This window comes from Anguilla rostrata, chromosome 2, assembly GCF_018555375.3.
Source record: "Anguilla rostrata isolate EN2019 chromosome 2, ASM1855537v3, whole genome shotgun sequence".
In the NCBI taxonomy this organism is placed as follows: Eukaryota; Metazoa; Chordata; class Actinopteri; order Anguilliformes; family Anguillidae; genus Anguilla; species Anguilla rostrata.
The window spans coordinates 37,152,027-37,170,375 of NC_057934.1; the positions used below are offsets into that span (position 1 = coordinate 37,152,027).

The 18,349-nt window shown below is 49.3% G+C and overlaps 1 protein-coding gene across 7 annotated transcripts in view; it reads left to right on the top strand.

Moving 5' to 3' along the window:
* The window catches only part of svild (supervillin d), a 68,060-nt gene extending 49,885 nt beyond the window's left edge, over window positions 1-18,175 (top strand). For all 7 annotated transcript variants that reach the window (XM_064321943.1, XM_064321942.1, XM_064321945.1 and 4 more), the window contains 21 exons: window positions 933-1,080; window positions 1,667-1,756; window positions 1,883-1,969; window positions 2,053-2,233; window positions 2,989-3,161; window positions 4,656-4,811; window positions 6,253-6,389; window positions 6,846-6,993; window positions 10,162-10,307; window positions 10,809-10,984; window positions 12,236-12,374; window positions 12,753-13,053; window positions 13,283-13,437; window positions 13,714-13,816; window positions 14,352-14,559; window positions 15,286-15,419; window positions 15,552-15,707; window positions 16,099-16,242; window positions 16,540-16,652; window positions 16,870-17,025; window positions 17,444-18,175. In XM_064321943.1, the coding sequence (XP_064178013.1) occupies window positions 933-1,080; window positions 1,667-1,756; window positions 1,883-1,969; window positions 2,053-2,233; window positions 2,989-3,161; window positions 4,656-4,811; window positions 6,253-6,389; window positions 6,846-6,993; window positions 10,162-10,307; window positions 10,809-10,984; window positions 12,236-12,374; window positions 12,753-13,053; window positions 13,283-13,437; window positions 13,714-13,816; window positions 14,352-14,559; window positions 15,286-15,419; window positions 15,552-15,707; window positions 16,099-16,242; window positions 16,540-16,652; window positions 16,870-17,025; window positions 17,444-17,530 (3,138 nt within the window). In that variant the 3' untranslated portion in view covers window positions 17,531-18,175. The remainder of the gene's footprint in view (window positions 1-932; window positions 1,081-1,666; window positions 1,757-1,882; window positions 1,970-2,052; window positions 2,234-2,988; window positions 3,162-4,655; window positions 4,812-6,252; window positions 6,390-6,845; window positions 6,994-10,161; window positions 10,308-10,808; window positions 10,985-12,235; window positions 12,375-12,752; window positions 13,054-13,282; window positions 13,438-13,713; window positions 13,817-14,351; window positions 14,560-15,285; window positions 15,420-15,551; window positions 15,708-16,098; window positions 16,243-16,539; window positions 16,653-16,869; window positions 17,026-17,443) is intronic.
* The last annotated feature ends 174 nt before the right edge of the window (window positions 18,176-18,349 follow it).

Sequence of the window (18,349 nt, forward strand, 5' to 3'; positions counted from 1 at the left end):
CCTGACCATTCTTTCCTATGTGGCCACGGCAGGGGTCATGTGTGCTTTGTAATGTACCGTAACACACACCCACATGCGCACACACACATGCACACGCACACGCACACACACACACACACACGCACGCACACGCACACACACACACACACACACACACAACATAAATAGGATGTGACACGTATATGCAGTGTTCAGTGATATGTACTTTATGTGTCAGTGTGTATACAGACCTACACAAACAGACACACACCCACACGTGTGTCCAGTGTAACTCATCGGCTGGGGCAAGCCCTCCCAGAACATTTTTGCACTGTTGGCTGAGCGTTTTACTCTTCAGATTTATTTGTGGTTGGCAAACATTGGAGTTTTAAACAGGTCTCCGTTTCAAAGTCACAAAGTGAAGCCCTCAGATTTATGTGTGGGCGTTTTTCTATTAACTGCCCGGTTTCAGCTTTTTAGCTCTTTGTTTATATTAGTTTTTCCTTTTTTATACTTTTATCTGAATGCTTTCTCGCTAATGCACTTTAATTGACCGTAAACATGTTTTTGTTAAACTGTGCGCTGCTTTGAAAATGGCTGTCTCTGGATTTTTATTATTTGAACCATGTGGCCATAAAAATAGAGCTTTAGGCTGTTAAGCATTCCTCTTATGAGGGGAAATTAATTGAAAGCTGGACTGACCACTGAGTCCTTTTCTACAGTAAACACTGAAACCCGTGGGAGCGCCGCTCCTGTAGTGGAGGCTTCTAACGGGAGACTCTCTCTCTCTCTCTCACTCTCTCACTCTCTCTCTTTCTCTCTCTCTTTCTCTCTCTCTCTCTCCCTCTCTCTCTCTATCTCTCTTTTTCTCTCTCTCTCTCTTTCTCTCTCTCTCTCTCTCTTTTTTTCTCTCTTCTCCATCTCCCTCTCTCCCCTCCTGTGCGGCCGCGCAGAAGTCCGCGGCGGGGGTGGAGACCAAGGTGTCGCTGGCCGACCGCATGCGCGTCCTGCAGGAGAAGGAGGAGCAGTGGAAGAGCCGGGGGAAGGGCGCCGCCAACGACTCCACCCAGTTCACCGTCGCCGGACGCATGGCCAAGAGAGGTCAGCACGCCGCGCCCCCCCCCCCCCCCAGCCTCTCCCTGGGGGTCGGACCCAGAATGTTTCGCTGCCCTCGCCGCTGGTGACAAGTGCTTTCCGCGGGTTTGAAAAATGTGAGGGGGACAGTGTCCGTTGTACGCGCCAGACAGACAGACGGACTCTGGAGGCGGTTGCTTTTCGTCTCCGTATAAAAGTTAGTCAGTCAATGTTGTCCGGGTGCTGCGTGCACACTGCAAAGAACAAAAAATATGTAAACAATTATTGATATTAATCTCAGCAAGTAATTTAACCTTATATTTAGACTTGGAAACATATTTCTGTTACATTCTGCTAAATAAGGGAAAATATCGCAGATGACGTGGGACAGTTTGACTCATTTCAAGATTTGCCTTTGGGGTAAGAAAATGTCACGTGTCAAACAAACAGTAACTTAAAACAAGCTGAGACTTAAGACTTGAGGGGAAAAAAAATAGTGTAGGCGCCACGTGTTTCCATTGAGTGCCGTTTTACATATTCTGAAATGAAGTTAATGAAGTTAGGAGGGAAAGAGGGTCACGGGTTGATTGTAGTGCTTCCCTCTCTCCCTCAGGCCTAGTGTCTGCGGTGCCCGGCAAAGACGATCCCCCCACCGTCCACAGCAAGAAGTCCTCCACGGGAACCCCAGTCAAGCCACTGGAAGGTGAACCAAACCCAGCCCGCCCCAAGCAAGACCCGTGCTGCAATGCTTATGATTTTACCCCTGGCTTTATGTGCTCTGCTCTTTGGTGGTCATGTCTTTGGGTGCCCTGTGCTCTGGCTCTAACAGAGATCTCCACCCGCTCCGACGTGGACGTCGTTGGGGACAAGAGGCTGGACAAGCTGGAGTCCTTCCTGGACAAGCTGCACAACAAAGGTGAGCAAGCCCCGAAATACCATTAAAAGCACAGCTCTGGAGGCGTCTTCGAGCGTCTGAGCTGAACTCTGTGGGCGTTCCAGGCATGGGGCCCCGGGAGACCTCCATCAAGGTGACGGCGGAGACGGTGAAGGAGGTGATGACGCTGGACGACGAGGAGACGTTCGGCCGCTTCTACAAGGCCGTGTCCCCCACGGCCCTCGGCCCCGTCGCGTCCTTCGACTCTGTGGCGGACTTCAGCGTCATCCAGTCCAACACGCCCAAGTACGGCACGCCCGCTCCCGCCGGCTCGCTTTGTGGCCAGGGGCTACCCTCTCACCCTTTATATTCTAGCATTGACAGTCAGCGCACAGACTACAATTTCAGAACAGGCAATGTCAGACTAGAAGACACTTGGTGTGACATTTTTCGTGAAGTGGAAGTGAAGCTTTTCTTAAACCCACGTGCGCTGGATATTGTCTGTGTGTGCCTCTTGCGTGCTTGTGGTCTTTCCATGTCTGTATAGACATTGTTTTTATCTTATGACCTCTGTCTACGTGGGTCCTATATGCTCATTTGTGTCCCTGTGGTTTTCTGTCTTAATCCAAGCCACTGTTCTGCTTTGTGTGCCTTTCATCTGTGTCTACATCTGGCTGTCAGTCACTCTCCATGTGTCTGTTTGCTCAGTTTCTGTGCGCGTATGTCTGCACATGTGTGTGTGTGAGAGAGAGGGAGAGAGAGTGGGTAATGTTTCCTACTTTGTGTGTGTGCGTTTCTGCACTTGTGTGTCTAAGTGGTATGTTCCTACTTTGTGTGTGTGAGTGTCTGTTTGCTGCTTTGGTGTCTAAGTGTGTGTATAGACCCTCACCTCTTCTGGTGTTTGTGTGTGTGTGTGTGTGTGCGCCTGTGCGTGTGCGTGTGTGTGAGAGAGAGAGAGTGGGTAACGTCTCCTGCTTTGTGTGTATCTGTTTGCTGCTTTAGTGTGTCTGAGTGTGTCTATAGAGCCTCACTTCTTCTGGTGTGTGTGTGTGTGTGTCCAGGCTAACGTCCACAGTGGCCGAGCACAAGCGGGCGATGCGTCCGCCTCGGAAGACCCGCGCCTCCCAGAACCCCCTGCGGGCACTGGCGGCGCGTGACGACATCAGGCAGGAGTACACCGAGCAGAGGCTCAACGTCGCCACCGTGGAGACCAAGAGAATACAAGTAGAGAGAAGTCAGTCATGTGACCTGGTTGTTTTTAAAATGGCCTCATTCACTCATCTGATTTCCATTATCATTTACATGCTGTGTGCTTCCTTTTATTGACGACAGCATATTTACTGCAGTATATTCATTCTGTGCCCTCATCAGAACTCTAAAAGAAAATTCACAGTTGGTTGGTCCATGATGAGCTCTAATTAACTTTAGTTTGATAGAAACTTGCAGGATTAAAATTAAAAGTTCTAAATATGAAGTGCCACAAAATTAAATATAGTGCCACTGGCAGTGGTGTGGGGAAAACATCATTGACTTTCCTGGAACAATCTGAAAACCCAGTAGAAAGTCACCTCTTGGATCTGTAAACATTGGCTGTGTATAGAGTAGGACAGACCTGGGTATATTTTGGGGTAAATAAATCCTAACCAATCATCCAGGTGCTTTATGGGAACTAACACAGCTCATATAGTGGGCCTGAAACTCACCTGGTCTGGCGTCTGAAGGCACTGTGTAGGCTGTCTGAGAAAGAGCAGACCCACAGCGGCACACTGGGTGCACCTGGATGGGCTGCAGTTTGTCTCAAACACGTATCCTGTGTGGATGGGCTGCGAGTGCACTGTGTCCTTACCACAAGGAAGCAGAAATGAAATGCTTCGACACTGAAAGGGGGATGTGGCAGAGACTGACAGAGAACGGCCATGTCGCGTTCGCTTGTTTTCTCAGGAAAGGAGAAAAAGACTCACATGGTTCCCAGTCATCTGAGTCATATTTTCTGACCACTGACCCCCCCACACACACCACACACATACATACCGTCTGCAGAGAATTCAACACACTGTCTGAAATATAGAACTTCATGAATACAGTCATCCCCTGATGTGAATTTGCTTTGAAAATGTTTTGCATGCTTGGATTGTGTTACAGTGAATACTTTAAGCATCTGGGGTCAGAAGTTTTCCTGTCCAAAAAAAAAAGTTAAAAATTAACCCCAGTTTGGTTGGATTTGCCAGGGTTGCAAAAATAGTTTCCTAAAGATTAATCTTTAAATATGCATGATTTTCTTCTGGATTGTCAATTTAATTCTACTTAAAGTTGAAAGGACATTGTGAATTATAGGGATAATGTACTCTGAAGGACGGTGCAGCTGCAGTCAGGTCTTTTTTTACATTTAAAAAAAACTTTTTTTAAAACAGTTTTATCAGCACGGACACCTTTCTGCAGTCCAGCTTTCGTCAGGGTGCATGAAAAGGGATGAGGACAAACCACCTGCAATTTTAAAAAGACAGTTTAGTGCTCTTCATAGATTGGGAAAACGTTCAAAGGTTTTGTTTCTTTATTAACCTGTTTTTTTGTGTTCATTTTATTTTATTTTTGTTTTATCTCATGGATACTTACACAAGACCTGTTTCGATGTAGATTTTGACAGTCATTATGGGAAGGGTACCAGCTTTAGCTGCGGTCAGTGGTGTGGTCCATAGCTCAGGGACGGCCTGGTCTGATCTCTTTCCAGTGGCCAAGCATTCCAACCTGGCGGACGCTGCCCTGGCTGGGCTGGCCAGCAAGGAGAACTTCCGCAACGTGCACCTGCGCAACGTCAAGTCCACCGAGGTGGTGACCAACAACAGCGCCCTGCCTTTCAAGAAGCTCATGCTCATCCTCATTAAAGGTCAGAGCCTCAGGCTGCCCGGCTGGGGATGGAATGGGTAGGGTTGGAGAGGGGTTGGTGTGGATGAGTGGAGATGGAATGGGCAGGGTTGGGGTGGGTGTGGATGAGCGGAGATGGACTGGGCAGGGTTGGGGATGGGTTGGTGTGGATGAGTGGAGATTGAATGGGTAGGGTTGGGAGTGTTGAGTGTAGATGAGTGGAGATGGAATGGGTAGGGTTGGGGATGGGTTGGTGTGGATGAGTGGAGATGGAATGGGTAGAGTTGGGGATGGGTTGGTGTGGATGAGTGGAGATGGAATGGGTAGGGTTGGGGAGGGGTGGGTGTGGATGAGTGGAGATAGAATGGGCAGGGTTGGGGTGGGTTGGGTGTGGATGAATGGGGATGGAATGGGTAGGGTTGGGGATGGGTTGGTGTGGATGAGTGGAGATAGAATGGGCAGGGTTGGGGTGGGTGTGGATGAGTGGAGATTGAATGGGTAGGGTTGGGAGTGTTGAGTGTAGATGAGTGGAGATGGAATGGGTAGGGTTGGGGATGGGTTGGTGTGGATGAGTGGAGATGGAATGGGTAGGGTTGGGGTGGGTGTGGATGAGCGGAGATGGACTGGGCAGGGTTGGGGTGGGTGTGGATGAGCGGAGATAGAATAGGCAGGGTTGGGGTGGGTGTGGATGAGCGGAGATGGACTGGGCAGGGTTGGGGATGGGTTGGTGTGGATGAGTGGAGATTGAATGGGTAGGGTTGGGAGTGTTGAGTGTAGATGAGTGGAGATGGAATGGGTAGGGTTGGGGATGGGTTGGTGTGGATGAGTGGAGATGGAATGGGTAGGGTTGGGGTGGGTGTGGATGAGCGGAGATGGACTGGGCAGGGTTGGGGTGGGTGTGGATGAGCGGAGATAGAATAGGCAGGGTTGGGGTGGGTGTGGATGAGCGGAGATGGACTGGGCAGGGTTGGGGATGGGTTGGTGTGGATGAGTGGAGATTGAATGGGTAGGGTTGGGAGTGTTGAGTGTAGATGAGTGGAGATGGAATGGGTAGGGTTGGGGATGGGTTGGTGTGGATGAGTGGAGATGGAATGGGTAGAGTTGGGGATGGGTTGGTGTGGATGAGTGGAGATGGAATGGGTAGGGTTGCGGATGGGTTGGTGTGGATGAGTGGAGATTGAATGGGTAGGGTTGGGAGTGTTGAGTATAGATGAGTGGAGATTGAATGGGTAGGGTTGGGGAGGGGTTGGTGCGGATAAGTGGAGGTGGAGTGGGTAGGGTTGGGGATGGGTTGGTGTGGATGAGTGGAGATGGGTAAGGGTAGGTCAGCATGGGCGGGGGTGGGGTCAGGATGGCACGGGGTTGGGTGGTGGATAGTGTGGGTTCAGCATTTTACAATATAAACCCCAGAGCTCTGTTGCTGACTGTGACTTCACTGGGGGGGATCTGCTTCCTGTCCGCAGGGCGGAGGCACATCCAGGTGCGTCTGGTGGAGCCGACGGCCCGATCGCTGAACAGCGGGGACTGCTTCCTCCTGATCACGCCCAAGCACTGCTACATGTGGACCGGGGAGTTTGCCAACGTTATTGAGAAAGCCAAGGTAGCTTGCACATCACAGTGCGGCCTGTGCAGGCAGGAACAAAGAGTCTATACATCCAGCTCGGGCAATTCTATTTTCCACACACTGTAATGGTGCCAGAATCTGATTTGGCACAGCACCCATTTCACATTTAGCTGAAGGGCAGGGGAGCACTATCCTTGCTGATTGATGGCTTGCAGTTCTGTGCATGTTGTGTCAAATGCTCCTACATTAATGTGCTTAACATGGTGTTGCTGGTACTTTTTCATGCTCAGAACCGTCATGCTATTAGAGACATATTGCACATACACTGGATTCTCTGATATAATGTTTTGTCATATGACTTGTCAAATGTGTGTCATGTAAAGGTCATTGAGTTGACCCTCTCTAGGCAGTGTCTGGCATTGGAGGACTTGGGCGTGGCAGCAGTAGTAATTTGTCAATAACATGCGTTGTCTGTGCTATTGTGTCGTACAGGCCTCGGAGATGGCTACCTATGTGCAGACCAAGCGCGACCTGGGCTGCAAAGCACCACAGGTGACCATCCTAGAGGAGGGAATCAACACGGACAACCACAGAGCCAATGAGTTCTGGAAACTTCTGGGTGGAAAGACCGAGTATAAAGGTAGAGGCTCAAACAGAGAGAGAGGATCACACAAACTCACACAGGCACACAGTTACACACAGAGGCAGGTTAACACATGCACACATGCTTAGAGTAGTCCATGGTGACCAAAGGTGATTTCTACTGCTTTTTGTGGGTCTTTGATAGCTGTATTATCCAATGCGAGATGTTTGAAGTTATTTTTGTGCCAAATTTCTGGGCGAGTGAGAGGTCATTTTAAGCATACTGTACATGACCTTGATTTTGTAGAGAAATGTATATGTATCATGCAAAGAATCATAAATTTTGAGGAAACGAAAATAAAATTTGTACTCACTGAAAGTTTATTTGCATGTCTGCTAATCCACATTATGTGCAGAACATGACCTTAGTGTGACTCATTCTTATCTTCCCATTTCTCTTGTTTTTGACCATGTACAGAAATGGGAAGATAAGAACACCATGATCTTAACTCTTAAACAAATAGAGAATCATAACTGACCGGACGCTGTGGTGTATTATTTTCAAGTTTCGATTCTGACATCTCTTTGGCCGGTCACTGCGGGCCGTGAACAGGTGTTGTTTTTGTTCACAACACTCTTCCTGCAGTTGGCGCGTGTGGTGCAGATCCTGTCCACCGTGCTTCTGTTCTTTCTGAAGCCACACTGGGATTGTGGCAGCAGGTCCTCAGTGATGGTCTTAATGAGTCTGTGGAACATGATTCTTGCCAGGGCTTTCCCAGCAACTGAGTGGAGTAATGTGCCACAACTGTTGCTGCAGATGGATCGATGGAATCAGGTCCCTGAGGTTTGTTAGTCTTTAGTGATCTAATATCGCTGCAGACTTCTGAGAAGGCAGATGGGAGGGAGGATCCATCGGCATTCGTAAAGGGGCAGAGAGACCATAGCATTTATTTTTGCGTGCTTTGGAAATCCAGCGCTCATTTTGTAGACGTCACAGAGCACACTGCACCTTCCTCCTTCGGTCTTGCAATTACCGTCTGAGGGCCTCTGCAGACCGAGTGTTGAGTCATTGGGTTTTGCTTTATGTGTCTTTGCTTTATTTTTTTTTGCTTTGTGCATCCCGTTGAGAAGATTGGCGATGTGTCTGGAGTTCTCATCAGACCAGTCCTGATGATTCTTCCTGCTGTGGCCGGTTGATTGAGCTGCTGCTTCATAAAGTGATGCGCTGAGGGCGGATCGCCTGTCACTGATCGCCTGTCACTGATCGTCCCCCCTGTGCCCAGGAGAGACTCTATGTTCTCTAGCTGTTCTGCTAGAGAAGAGCTTGAGGTGTTCCGTGCCTCTGTGTCCTGGAGCCGGACACTGTCCGGCCTTTTCTTGAGCGAACCCCCCATTTTGAGCTTGGTCGCGATCACTTGAAGATCTGTTCTGCGTTCTGCCCCTCTCATGGCTCGTGTAATGAGGAATTGTCTGACATCAGAGCCCCTCACAATGATGTCATCTAAAAGGTGCCAGTGCTTTGATCGTGGGTGCATTCGAGAGGTTTTGTACTTATTCTTTATTTGGAATATAGCGTTGGTGATTGTGAGACTGTGTTCAGTTCAATAGCTTATTAGCCTCAACCCATATGGCTGATGTCGTGATGTGTGATTATTCCTTTCCAGACCACACTTTTTCCTTACTCTTGCGTTGAAGTCCCCCAACAGCAAGATGTTATGAGACTTCAGGACTTTGTGGAGGGCCTCTCCCAGCCCCTCGTAGAAGCAGTCTTTCACTGTATCTTCAGATGGATGGGTGGGTGCATACTGCGTAAGCAATGAAGAGAGTGGCATAGTGCAGTTGGGTGTTTCTGTGAGATTTGGCAGGAGGTAGTTTTTTATGGCAAAGCCCACACCATGCAGGTGTCATTCTGGGAGTGTCCCTTCCTAGGTAAGGTGCAGCCCTCTCCTTCCTTCCAGAGTGAGCCTTCACTCAGGAGTCTGGTCTCACTTTGGGCAGGAATATCAAGTTTATATCACTTGAGCTCTGCCGCGATAAATGCAGTCCTTCGTCCGGACCTGTCGGTGCCGTGGCTGGAAGGCATTGGAAGGCGTAAGGGTAGTTATTTATCTTTTGTTCTCAACTGCTGGGCAGAATGCCCTAATAGGTGCAGTAGCAGTAGAGGGCCATGTTTAGGTCACCCTTTCTAGAACTCAGGGGGAGAGCAGTGTGGATCCTTAATAAGGCTGCTTGGACACACGGGGGTCTGCTGGGAGCAGTTTCCATTCAAATCCCAGCTGCTGATGACCAGAACCGCTGTATTCACTACGGTACAGGGGCCCAGGCTAGGAGCTTCCTGATCATTTGGTCCTGCATCCGTCACTAAGCACCCCATCGTCAGTGGACTTTCATGGTGCAGGAATGTGGGTGGAGCCCCTCTGAGCCAGCAGGAGATGCCTGCGTGTTGACTTTACTTTGAGTGGTGAAGGGGATGCGTTGCTCCCACACCACTTCACTGTAGGGAGTGTACTCTGCTGGCAAGGAGGAACTGGTCAACCAGCACCTCCTCACAGCTGCTGGAGTCTGTGGGAGGACCGCCTTTGATGCTCCTGCCAGCACTTGCATTTCTCTCAGGGTGTGCTCCCCTAGCCTTTGTCTTCCTAGACCTACCCACAAGGTTGCGGGAGAGTGGTTGGCTGATGCCAGGGCGTGTCCACAATGTGTGGGCCTGCACATCATACCTCTGGAGACCTCTGCAGCTCTGAGATACCCTGCCAAGTTAGCCTGGTGCCATGAGGGCTCCCAGTTATTATGTGTGGCTGCGGAGAGGCCTGGCGGGAGTCTTGGTGAAGGAGAGGCTGTGCAGTGGCAAGGGAAGGCTTACACACAAGGCTGCTATCCAGTTCTAGCTAGCTAGCTTGGGCTAGCCAGCAGCAACCAGCTGAAAGCCAGACGGTTGCAAGCGGGTGGGGAGTTGGCATACATATTCTGTCTAACCACACTTTCCTGTGGTAGAGTGCATCACAACACCCTGTGGGCTCACATACACACACACACACACACACACACACACTGGCTGGACACTTGCTATAGCACACATCAGTATGCACAGTGGTTTGTTGTCAGTACTAGCTCAATAGATTGCAGCAGTTTCAGAAATGCTTAGAGATTGACACAGATATCCACACAGAGAGCCGTGAGCTCTGTCTGACACAATGTAATGATCAGTGTTAATGTGTTTGTGCAGGAGCGGGGGATCCAGAAGAGGACGAGCTGTTTGAGAGCGGGGTGGTGGAGTCTAACTGCGTGTACCGCCTCGTGGAGGACCGGCTGGTTCCCCACGATGAGGCCTGGGCCTCCATCCCCAGTGTCTGCATGCTCAACTCCAAGGAGGTCAGTGTGGGGTGCGCAGCCTTCTCACTGCTGCCTCTCTCTCCTTTTGCAGTCAGGCAGTGCATGAGCACACAATGTAGCTTGCTTACTTTATGTTCTGTGTGTGTGTGCGTGTGCGTGTGCGTGTGCGTGTGCGTGTGCGTGTGCGTGTGCGTGTGCGTGTGCGTGTGCGTGTGTGTGTGCAGGTCTCTGCCCTGAGTTGTGTTAAACAGCACACAAAGCCAACTTTAGTGTATGGATCTAACCAGACAATAGACGAAGCTGAAACTGATTGATTGTTATGCTTGCAAAAGCTGCGTTTATAGTTTTTTGTAACATTTTCTCCCAGACTGAAACTTGTGTATTTGCATCAATTGTGTATTGTCAATGTTTCACGGCTCTGTCTAATAAAGTTTATTCAAAATGGCTTACAACTAAAACGTGTCTAAGTGTTACGCGACATTATACTGTCCTGCGAGTCGCTGCCTGGCGTTAACCGGGCCCTTCGTCCGTGTGCCCCAGGTGCTGCTGTTTGACTTCGGGAGCGAGGTGTACGTGTGGCACGGCAAAGACGTGCCCCTCGGCGACCGGAAGGTGGCGGCGCAGCTGGGGAAGCAGCTCTGGAGCGGGTCCTACGACTACAGCAGCTGCAGCGTCAACCCGCTCGACCCCTCCGCCAGCAACCCGGAGATACAGCCGTGAGTCCGGCCCCTCAAACTGCGTGGAGCTTCGCATTTATCTGCACTGTGCACTCAGAAGCTCACGTAATGTCTGAAGGTGATATATGTATCTGTTCTGGACAAAGAGCTTCACGGTGTACAGATCTCGTATATGTGTACACGGAGCGTACGGAGCCTCGTATAGATTTATATGCGGTGTCACATAATGTACAGAGCCTCATAAAAAATCTTCACGGAAACACACAGAGCCTCGCATAAATCCACACAGAGCTCATATAGGTCCACACTCCTCGGATTTACGTGATAAGATTAATGTTGAATGTGGAGGAAGGCGCAGCTCTATGCTAATTTGGCTGAACTCACAATGATTATGACTGAAGTTCTAGCTCAAGAATTTAAAAATAATGAATTTCACTGGCAGGACATTAGGCAGTAAACAAGTTGCTGAAATATTTTTAGAATGTTATCAATTTGCAAATGAGTTCTGTTTTCACCAAGTACGGCTCTTGTCTGTTTGGAAAGCGGCATGAATGTTTTGTCAGATTGACAAGAAACCAAACCAAAAAAGTTGCATGTTTTGATGGGAAAGCATTTGAAGTAAATACAGGCTAATTGCTGCATGCTGTCAGAGGTAGCTAGCCTGGTAAACAGCTGCATTTAATTTTTCTGGTTTAATTCTGTATTCAATTTCACAGGCCATATTCATAAGAAAAGATAAAAGAGCACACTATAACTTTTTCACAATAACATGTTGCTTGGTGTCTTACAAACTCAAATCATCCCACAGTTATGCTTAAATTGAATAATTTTCATGTTAATCTCATTACTTCATTCAACCAAAATATAAGTTTATTAATGGTAAGTTGTCTTCTGCGATTAATATCAGGAGAGGGAAAAAATTTTTATCACAAATTCTCACATGATCCTCGATTTTTTGTTATTTTGAACTTTTTATAATTGGATTATCTGTCTTTCACAATTTAGTCCTTTTAGTTAACTGTGGGAAAATAGAGGAATTTTTCCTGTGGAGATCCCCTCTTGCAGTATGTAGCCATGCTAAGGGTCAAGACTTGTAGTGACTGGTGCAATAGTGCCACCCACTGGAGACATGAAATACAGTCCGTACAAATTAGTGCTAGTGAAATTGTGGTTGTCTCTATGGAGGAAATCCGCCGTTAGCATGGTAGCGTTAGCACTTCCGTTGAACTTTAGGTAAATAGCACTGCCCCCCCGTGTGAGAATACTGAGCGGAGGCGAATGCTCCCGCAGGCAGGGGGAGGGGCGCCCCAGCTGGGCGCTGTTCGGCCGGCTGTCGGAGCACAACGAGACGGCCCTCTTCAGGGAGAAGTTCCTGGACTGGGCCGAGAGGAGCAGCTCCAAGGAGGAGGGCGCCGTGGAGGAGGTGAAGGTGAGCGGGGAGAGCAGGGGAGAGGGGCGCTCCAGTATCGGTCTCCCTCATCAGATTCACTATGTGATAACGGGCAGTGTTTTATGGGGGAGTCGTGGAGTTCAGTTTTGTGTCCAGGGACCAGGAATGGTTTCGTTTCATAGTGTGATTGATATGGGAAGAGCTGAGCTGACTGATGTTTCATATGAAACGTGGACAAAAAAAACACGAGTGTTGATTTTGAGTTACTATCACATAATTCCCACTTGCACTGCAGTCAGTAGATTCATACATTGGAAACTCACATAAAAGTCGCCTTGTGCTTAATGTTTCTATGCTAACAGCGGGGTGAATCCGCGTATGTTTGGCGTCTCTAACTACGTCTCCTCTCCTTCCCAGAGTCCCGTCCACGCCGCCCCTCACAGAGTCCCCGAGTCGGAGCTGCGCCCCTGTGACGTGAAGGCGCTGCTGGCGGGAGGGGGCGTGGCCGTGCGCACGGTGCTGGAGGGCGTGGACGTGCAGCGGGGTCGCGGCCTGGTGCGCAGCGAGGACGGCCGGCAGGCCCAGCTGGCCACCGTGGCCGTGGACGTCTGGCACATCCGCGAGTTCGACGACTACGAGATCCCCAAGGAGAGCTGCGGACAGATGCACGAGGGCGACACGTACGTCATCCGCTGGAAGTACTCCGTCTCCAACGTGGGTGAGCAGAGCGCCTGGCTCCGAGGTCTCGGATTGGGGTGATGAAATTGCTGTAAGCCCTGCTGGGGATAGGTCACAATCATGTTGAAAAATCACAGAGGTGAGGCTGCTAATGTCTGCCTTTGCTGCTGTGATGGGAGCTCTGTCTGTCTTTATGCAAGTGTGATTTATTTGTTCCTTGTGTGTGTGTGTGTGTGTTTAATGATGTGTGTGTATGTGTGTGTGTGCAGTTGGGAAGAGGCAGCGCCCAGGCGAGCTGAGCACTGCAGGCCCGGGGCGCGAGCGTAGCGCCTGCTTCTTCTGGCAGGGCCGCCACTCCAGCGTCAGCGGGAAGGGCACCTCGGCGCTCATGACCGTGGAGCTGGGCAACCACAGGGGGGCGCAGGTGAGCTTATACTCTCATCTCTCCCATCTGTCCACATTGAAGCTACTCGGCATAATACGAAGTTGTAATAGTGTCTACTGCAATATACAGCCCTTTCTAAAGACTGTTTTATCATGCTTTCATTCTTTTATGGTTCTTTGGCTGCTGTCTATGAGACATTGAGGCTTGCTGCAGGAATGAAGCAGTCAGTCATTCTTTCTGTTTCTCTCTCCCACCTTCTCTCCCTCCATCTGTCCCTCCTCCTTCCCTCCATCTCTGTATCCTTCCTCCCTCAAGGTTTTGGTGGCTCAGGGGAAGGAGCCTCCCTGCTTCCTGCAGCTCTTCCAGGGAGGTCTGGTCATCCACAAGGGCAGCCGGGAGGACAGCTCCACCAACACAGGTACCGTGCACTGCCGCGTGCGAGCGACACAGCGCCCCCTACTGACAGCAATGCGGCTGTTAATCCTCATTACCCCTCTGCTTCTACATTGAACATATGAGTGACATCTATCCATGTTCCCGAGGCTGTCATGCTCAGAGGTGGAAAGTCCAGGGGTCAGAAAGTCCTGCCATGTGTTTCTTCCGCCCATGAACTCAGTCAGCTGAGCTCACCCAATTGGTTCTACATCCTGGCTGAAGAATTGTGCCAATTAGCAAATCCAGGTGATTGGAACAAAATACCGGGGAGGATTTTTACCTTCTGAAGCTGGATTTTCCGCCTCTGATCCAGCTGGTCCTTCATGGATCCACCCGAGCCAATGGCACTTTTACACAGCATGGGTGGAATTCCCAGATACGCGTGTTCCTTGGGGTTTGCCAGACATAGAAAGTCGTTGAACCCTTCCCCGTGCGGCGCGGCGGTTATCGTAGTTATGGGTGCTGTGTGTGTCGCGCCCGCGGCGGCCCTCGGTGATGGGCGTCCGTGTCTGCGGCAGGGGGCTGGCGCCTGTTCTGCGTGCGCGGCGAGGCGACGGAGGAGGGCTCCCTCGTGGAGGTGGACTGCCGCTGCTCCAGCCTCCGCTCCCGCGCCTCCCTGGTCCTGCTCCACGCCCAGCAGGGGGCGCTCTTCCTGTGGCACGGCTGTAAGTCCCACGTCCGGGCGCGCGAGGTGGGCCAGAAGACGGCGGAGCGGCTCACGCAGACGTAAGCGTCCGCCTCCCTTTCCGGCACCTTCCTTTGTTTTAATCTCAGAGCAGATGGAATGTGACTTGAGACGTTTTTCCACACGTTCATGAACCAAATGGTGCTTAATTTTGCTGGTGCTTAATATGGTGCTTTTATTGCTAGTTTTTTTTTGTATTTTCTCCTGTTTCTCTAAGGGGTTGTCATTAGGTCTGTGTTTTTGAAATGCGAAAAGTCAATTCCCCTAAAACAGCAAAACAAAGACGTGTTGAAACTTAAAAGCGTCTTTGAAGCGTCTCGTGGACAGTACGCAGCCCATCTTATTTGCTACAAAGGGGGGAATACGTGTTTGATGGGGTAGAACTGGCCAGGACAATTTCTTTTTCATGTAAGGAAAGAAGTGGCATTGAAATGCCAGCTGGGACTTTTCTTGTATAGATTACAAAATCATTTCGAAGTTCCGCTTGCTGTCCGAATGAAAGATTTTGAGCGCATGTATAATTCACTTTGGTTAATGGATTGAGAACCCTGCCTACATTTTCTGATTAGAAATACATTTTTTTGTCTGTGTGTCTATGCCTGTTTGTGTTTCTGTGTGTGTGTGTGCGTTTGTGCATCCCTGTGTGTTTGTCCGTTGCATATGCATGTGCATGCGTGTGTGTGTGCGTTCATGTGTGCTTGCATGTTTGTGTGTGTGTGTGTATGTGTGTGTGCGTGTGTGTGTGTGTATTTGGGTGTGTGTGGCAGGTGTCCTCCTGAGCTGGGCCTGAGCAGTAACAGCAGTGTGGAGGTGCAGGAGGTGGAGGAAGGCACAGAGCCGGCGGAGTTCTGGAACGCGCTGGGGCAGCAGGACAGGAAGGCCTACGACTGCATGCTCAAAGGTGCCGAACACACACCTGAGAGCCCCCGACTCAACATGTTAGCCCAGGCAGTCACAGTGTGCTCTTTCATCAGAGTTAAATGCAATGGGTGAATGTAATCACTTTTTCTCATGGTCTTCCTGTTGCTCTCAGACCCAGGCAAGTACAACTTCACCCCCCGGCTCTTCCACCTGAGCGCCTCCTCGGGGGTCTTTGAGGGGGAGGAGCAGCTGAGCCCCGCCCGCATCACAGGCTCCGTCATGGCCCTGCCCTTCCTGCAGGAGAACCTGTACTCTGTGCCGCAGCCAGGTGGGGCTAACATCTGTGTGCCACTGCTCACTCAGATAAGCAGGAGTAATCAGACCCACTCACGCGATCACTGATGAGCAATTGATCCACTCGCACAGTCCCTGAGGAATAATGAATCCTGCACAAGGTCACAGTAGAGTCATCAGACCCACTCACACAATCACTGAGGAGTTATTAGACCCATTCACACGATCACCAAGGACTTATAAGACCCACTCACACAGTCACTGATAAGTAATCAAACCTACACATGGTCACAGGACTGTGATCAGACTCATTGGCACGATCGATCGGTCAAGCTGCCGTGAGATAAGCGGCTTCTCCTGTTTTGCTAGCCTAGCCGTGTGACTTAGCAGACATAAATGGACCGCGCTCGTCTTTCCCGCTCTAGCCCTCTTCCTTCTGGACAACCGCTTGGAGGTGTACCTGTGGCAGGGCCGGCAGCCCGACGACGCCGAGTGCACCGGCTCTGCCAAGATCCGCTGGGACATGGAGAGGAAGTGCGCCATGGAGACCGCGCTCCAGTACTGTAGAGGTGTGGATGGGAGGCGGGAGGTGGTGTTGGGAGGTGGGGGTACTGAGATGCAGGTCTGCTGAGGGGGCTCTTGTATCTTGTATATGATCATTGAATCCTGCCTATATGGGTGAATTTTCAAATGTGACAGATTGCTTCAGGTGAGAAGTGCCTAGGCTGTGTTCTGTACGTTCCTCAGAGAAAATAGCCTCGGTCTCGGAATTTTTGGAATTTCCCTGTTAAGAGATGATTGCGTGAAACATTGGGTACTGGAAGACTGGTTGAGGGTGTCCTGAGAATGTAACATTTGTGTTTCAGAAAAGAACCATAAGCGCCCCCCACAGGCCTACCTGATCCTTGCAGGTGCTGAGCCCCTCACTTTTACCAACATCTTTCCCTACTGGGAGAGAGACCCCAACATAAAGCTGCAGGTAGGATAATGCTTCTGGTGTGCCGGGCAGATTTATAGTTTTCGAATGGTGTCACACCCTTCGTTGCGTGTGTTTGTGTGTGTGTGGGGGGCAGGGGTGTGATTGCGTGTGTTAATGCGTGCGTGCGAGTCACACGTGTGTTAGCGTGCAGTGTGTTTGCACGCCACTGTAAATGTGGTAAACGCTCTGCACCCTCCCCTTCTGCACGTGCGCTCAGGGGGAGGCAGCGCGGAACAAGGTGACGCTGGTGAAGGACGCTCTCTCCAGGCTCAGTAAGACCCAGTACACCGCGGAGGAGCTGCTGGCCAAGCCGCTGCCAGAGGGGGTGGATCCCCTGCGCCTCGAGATCTACCTGTCTGACCAGGACTTCCAGGTACGGCAGGCTCTTCTGCTCTTTGTGCTGCTGCTAAGTCCTCTCATAGATCAAAGCTCCCTCCCACCATACACACACACACACACACATATATATATATATATATATACACATATGCACACATATATACACACACATACATATAAAAATGTAATTATGTATATATTGTATATTGCAACATTTCCTGTATCTCGATAAACATGAAATATATATTCCTTGTATATTCCTAATCCAATGCATTAAGCTTCTGAAATGTTACTTTGTGTTTTCTGAAATGAAGCTACTGTTATTTTTTTCTCAGTATTTGTGTCTGAAAATGTAAATTTTACATATAAACCACTACTGTACCTTTCTCTGGATAAGAGGGCCTGCCAGGTGATTGTAATGTAATGTAAGCCCGTGTCTCTGAATGTTTCAGAGAGTGTTGGAGATGAAGAGAGAGGAGTTCAACTCCCTTCCTAATTGGAAACAAATCAACCTGAAGAAAAGTAAAGGACTGTTTTAAAAGCCTGAGGAAAAAACAAATTCTTCTACGCTATTTCTGTAAACCAAAATAACTAGTTATCAAATGCTCTGCACTTTTTGTATTATTTTTAAGAAAAGCGTATTTTCTTGTAAATCGACCGTTCAAATGTACATACCTCCCGGATGTATCTTTTTAAGGGGTTACAGTTTTTTTCCATCTTTTCAAAGGTGGAAATTTTAAGAGACTTGTTGCATGCTAAATCGTATTTCTGACAGGTTTAAAGGTAGATTTGGGTGGACAGCACTGCCTGTATATACCTTCAAAATGTATTAAAACTTCAAATATGTATCAAACTATATACATGCCTGAAATATAAATATGTATTATAAATATATTTTTTCTTATCCTCGGGGATGGGCTTTATAGAAAACTAGATAACGGAGGGAGTCGATGCCAAAACACAAGCTGTGCTTAGAGTGCAAGTGCAAATGATGCTAGTGCATGTTTCCGGTAGGAACGTATCTAGGGTCACGACCCCTGGTCTTCGTCTGCCTCAGTACCCATTAACCGTGCCGCATAAGAGTGATGAACTGCCTTTGAACCCAATGATGTATAAACACATGCAGAACACTATGGTGGAAAACAAATTGTAGTTTGTTTTTAAATAAAATGTAATGTTTTTTTAACAAAGTTTGTACTGTTGGTTTGCAGGTGCATAGATTCATTTGAAATGTCTTCCTCGTATTCGCAATCTGAACACCAAACACTGTTTTCAGACTAAGGTCCTCCAAATGGTATTATTACAATAGAGGTAAATTTACGTCACATGCAAATTTGACAAATTTGACTGCGCAAAAG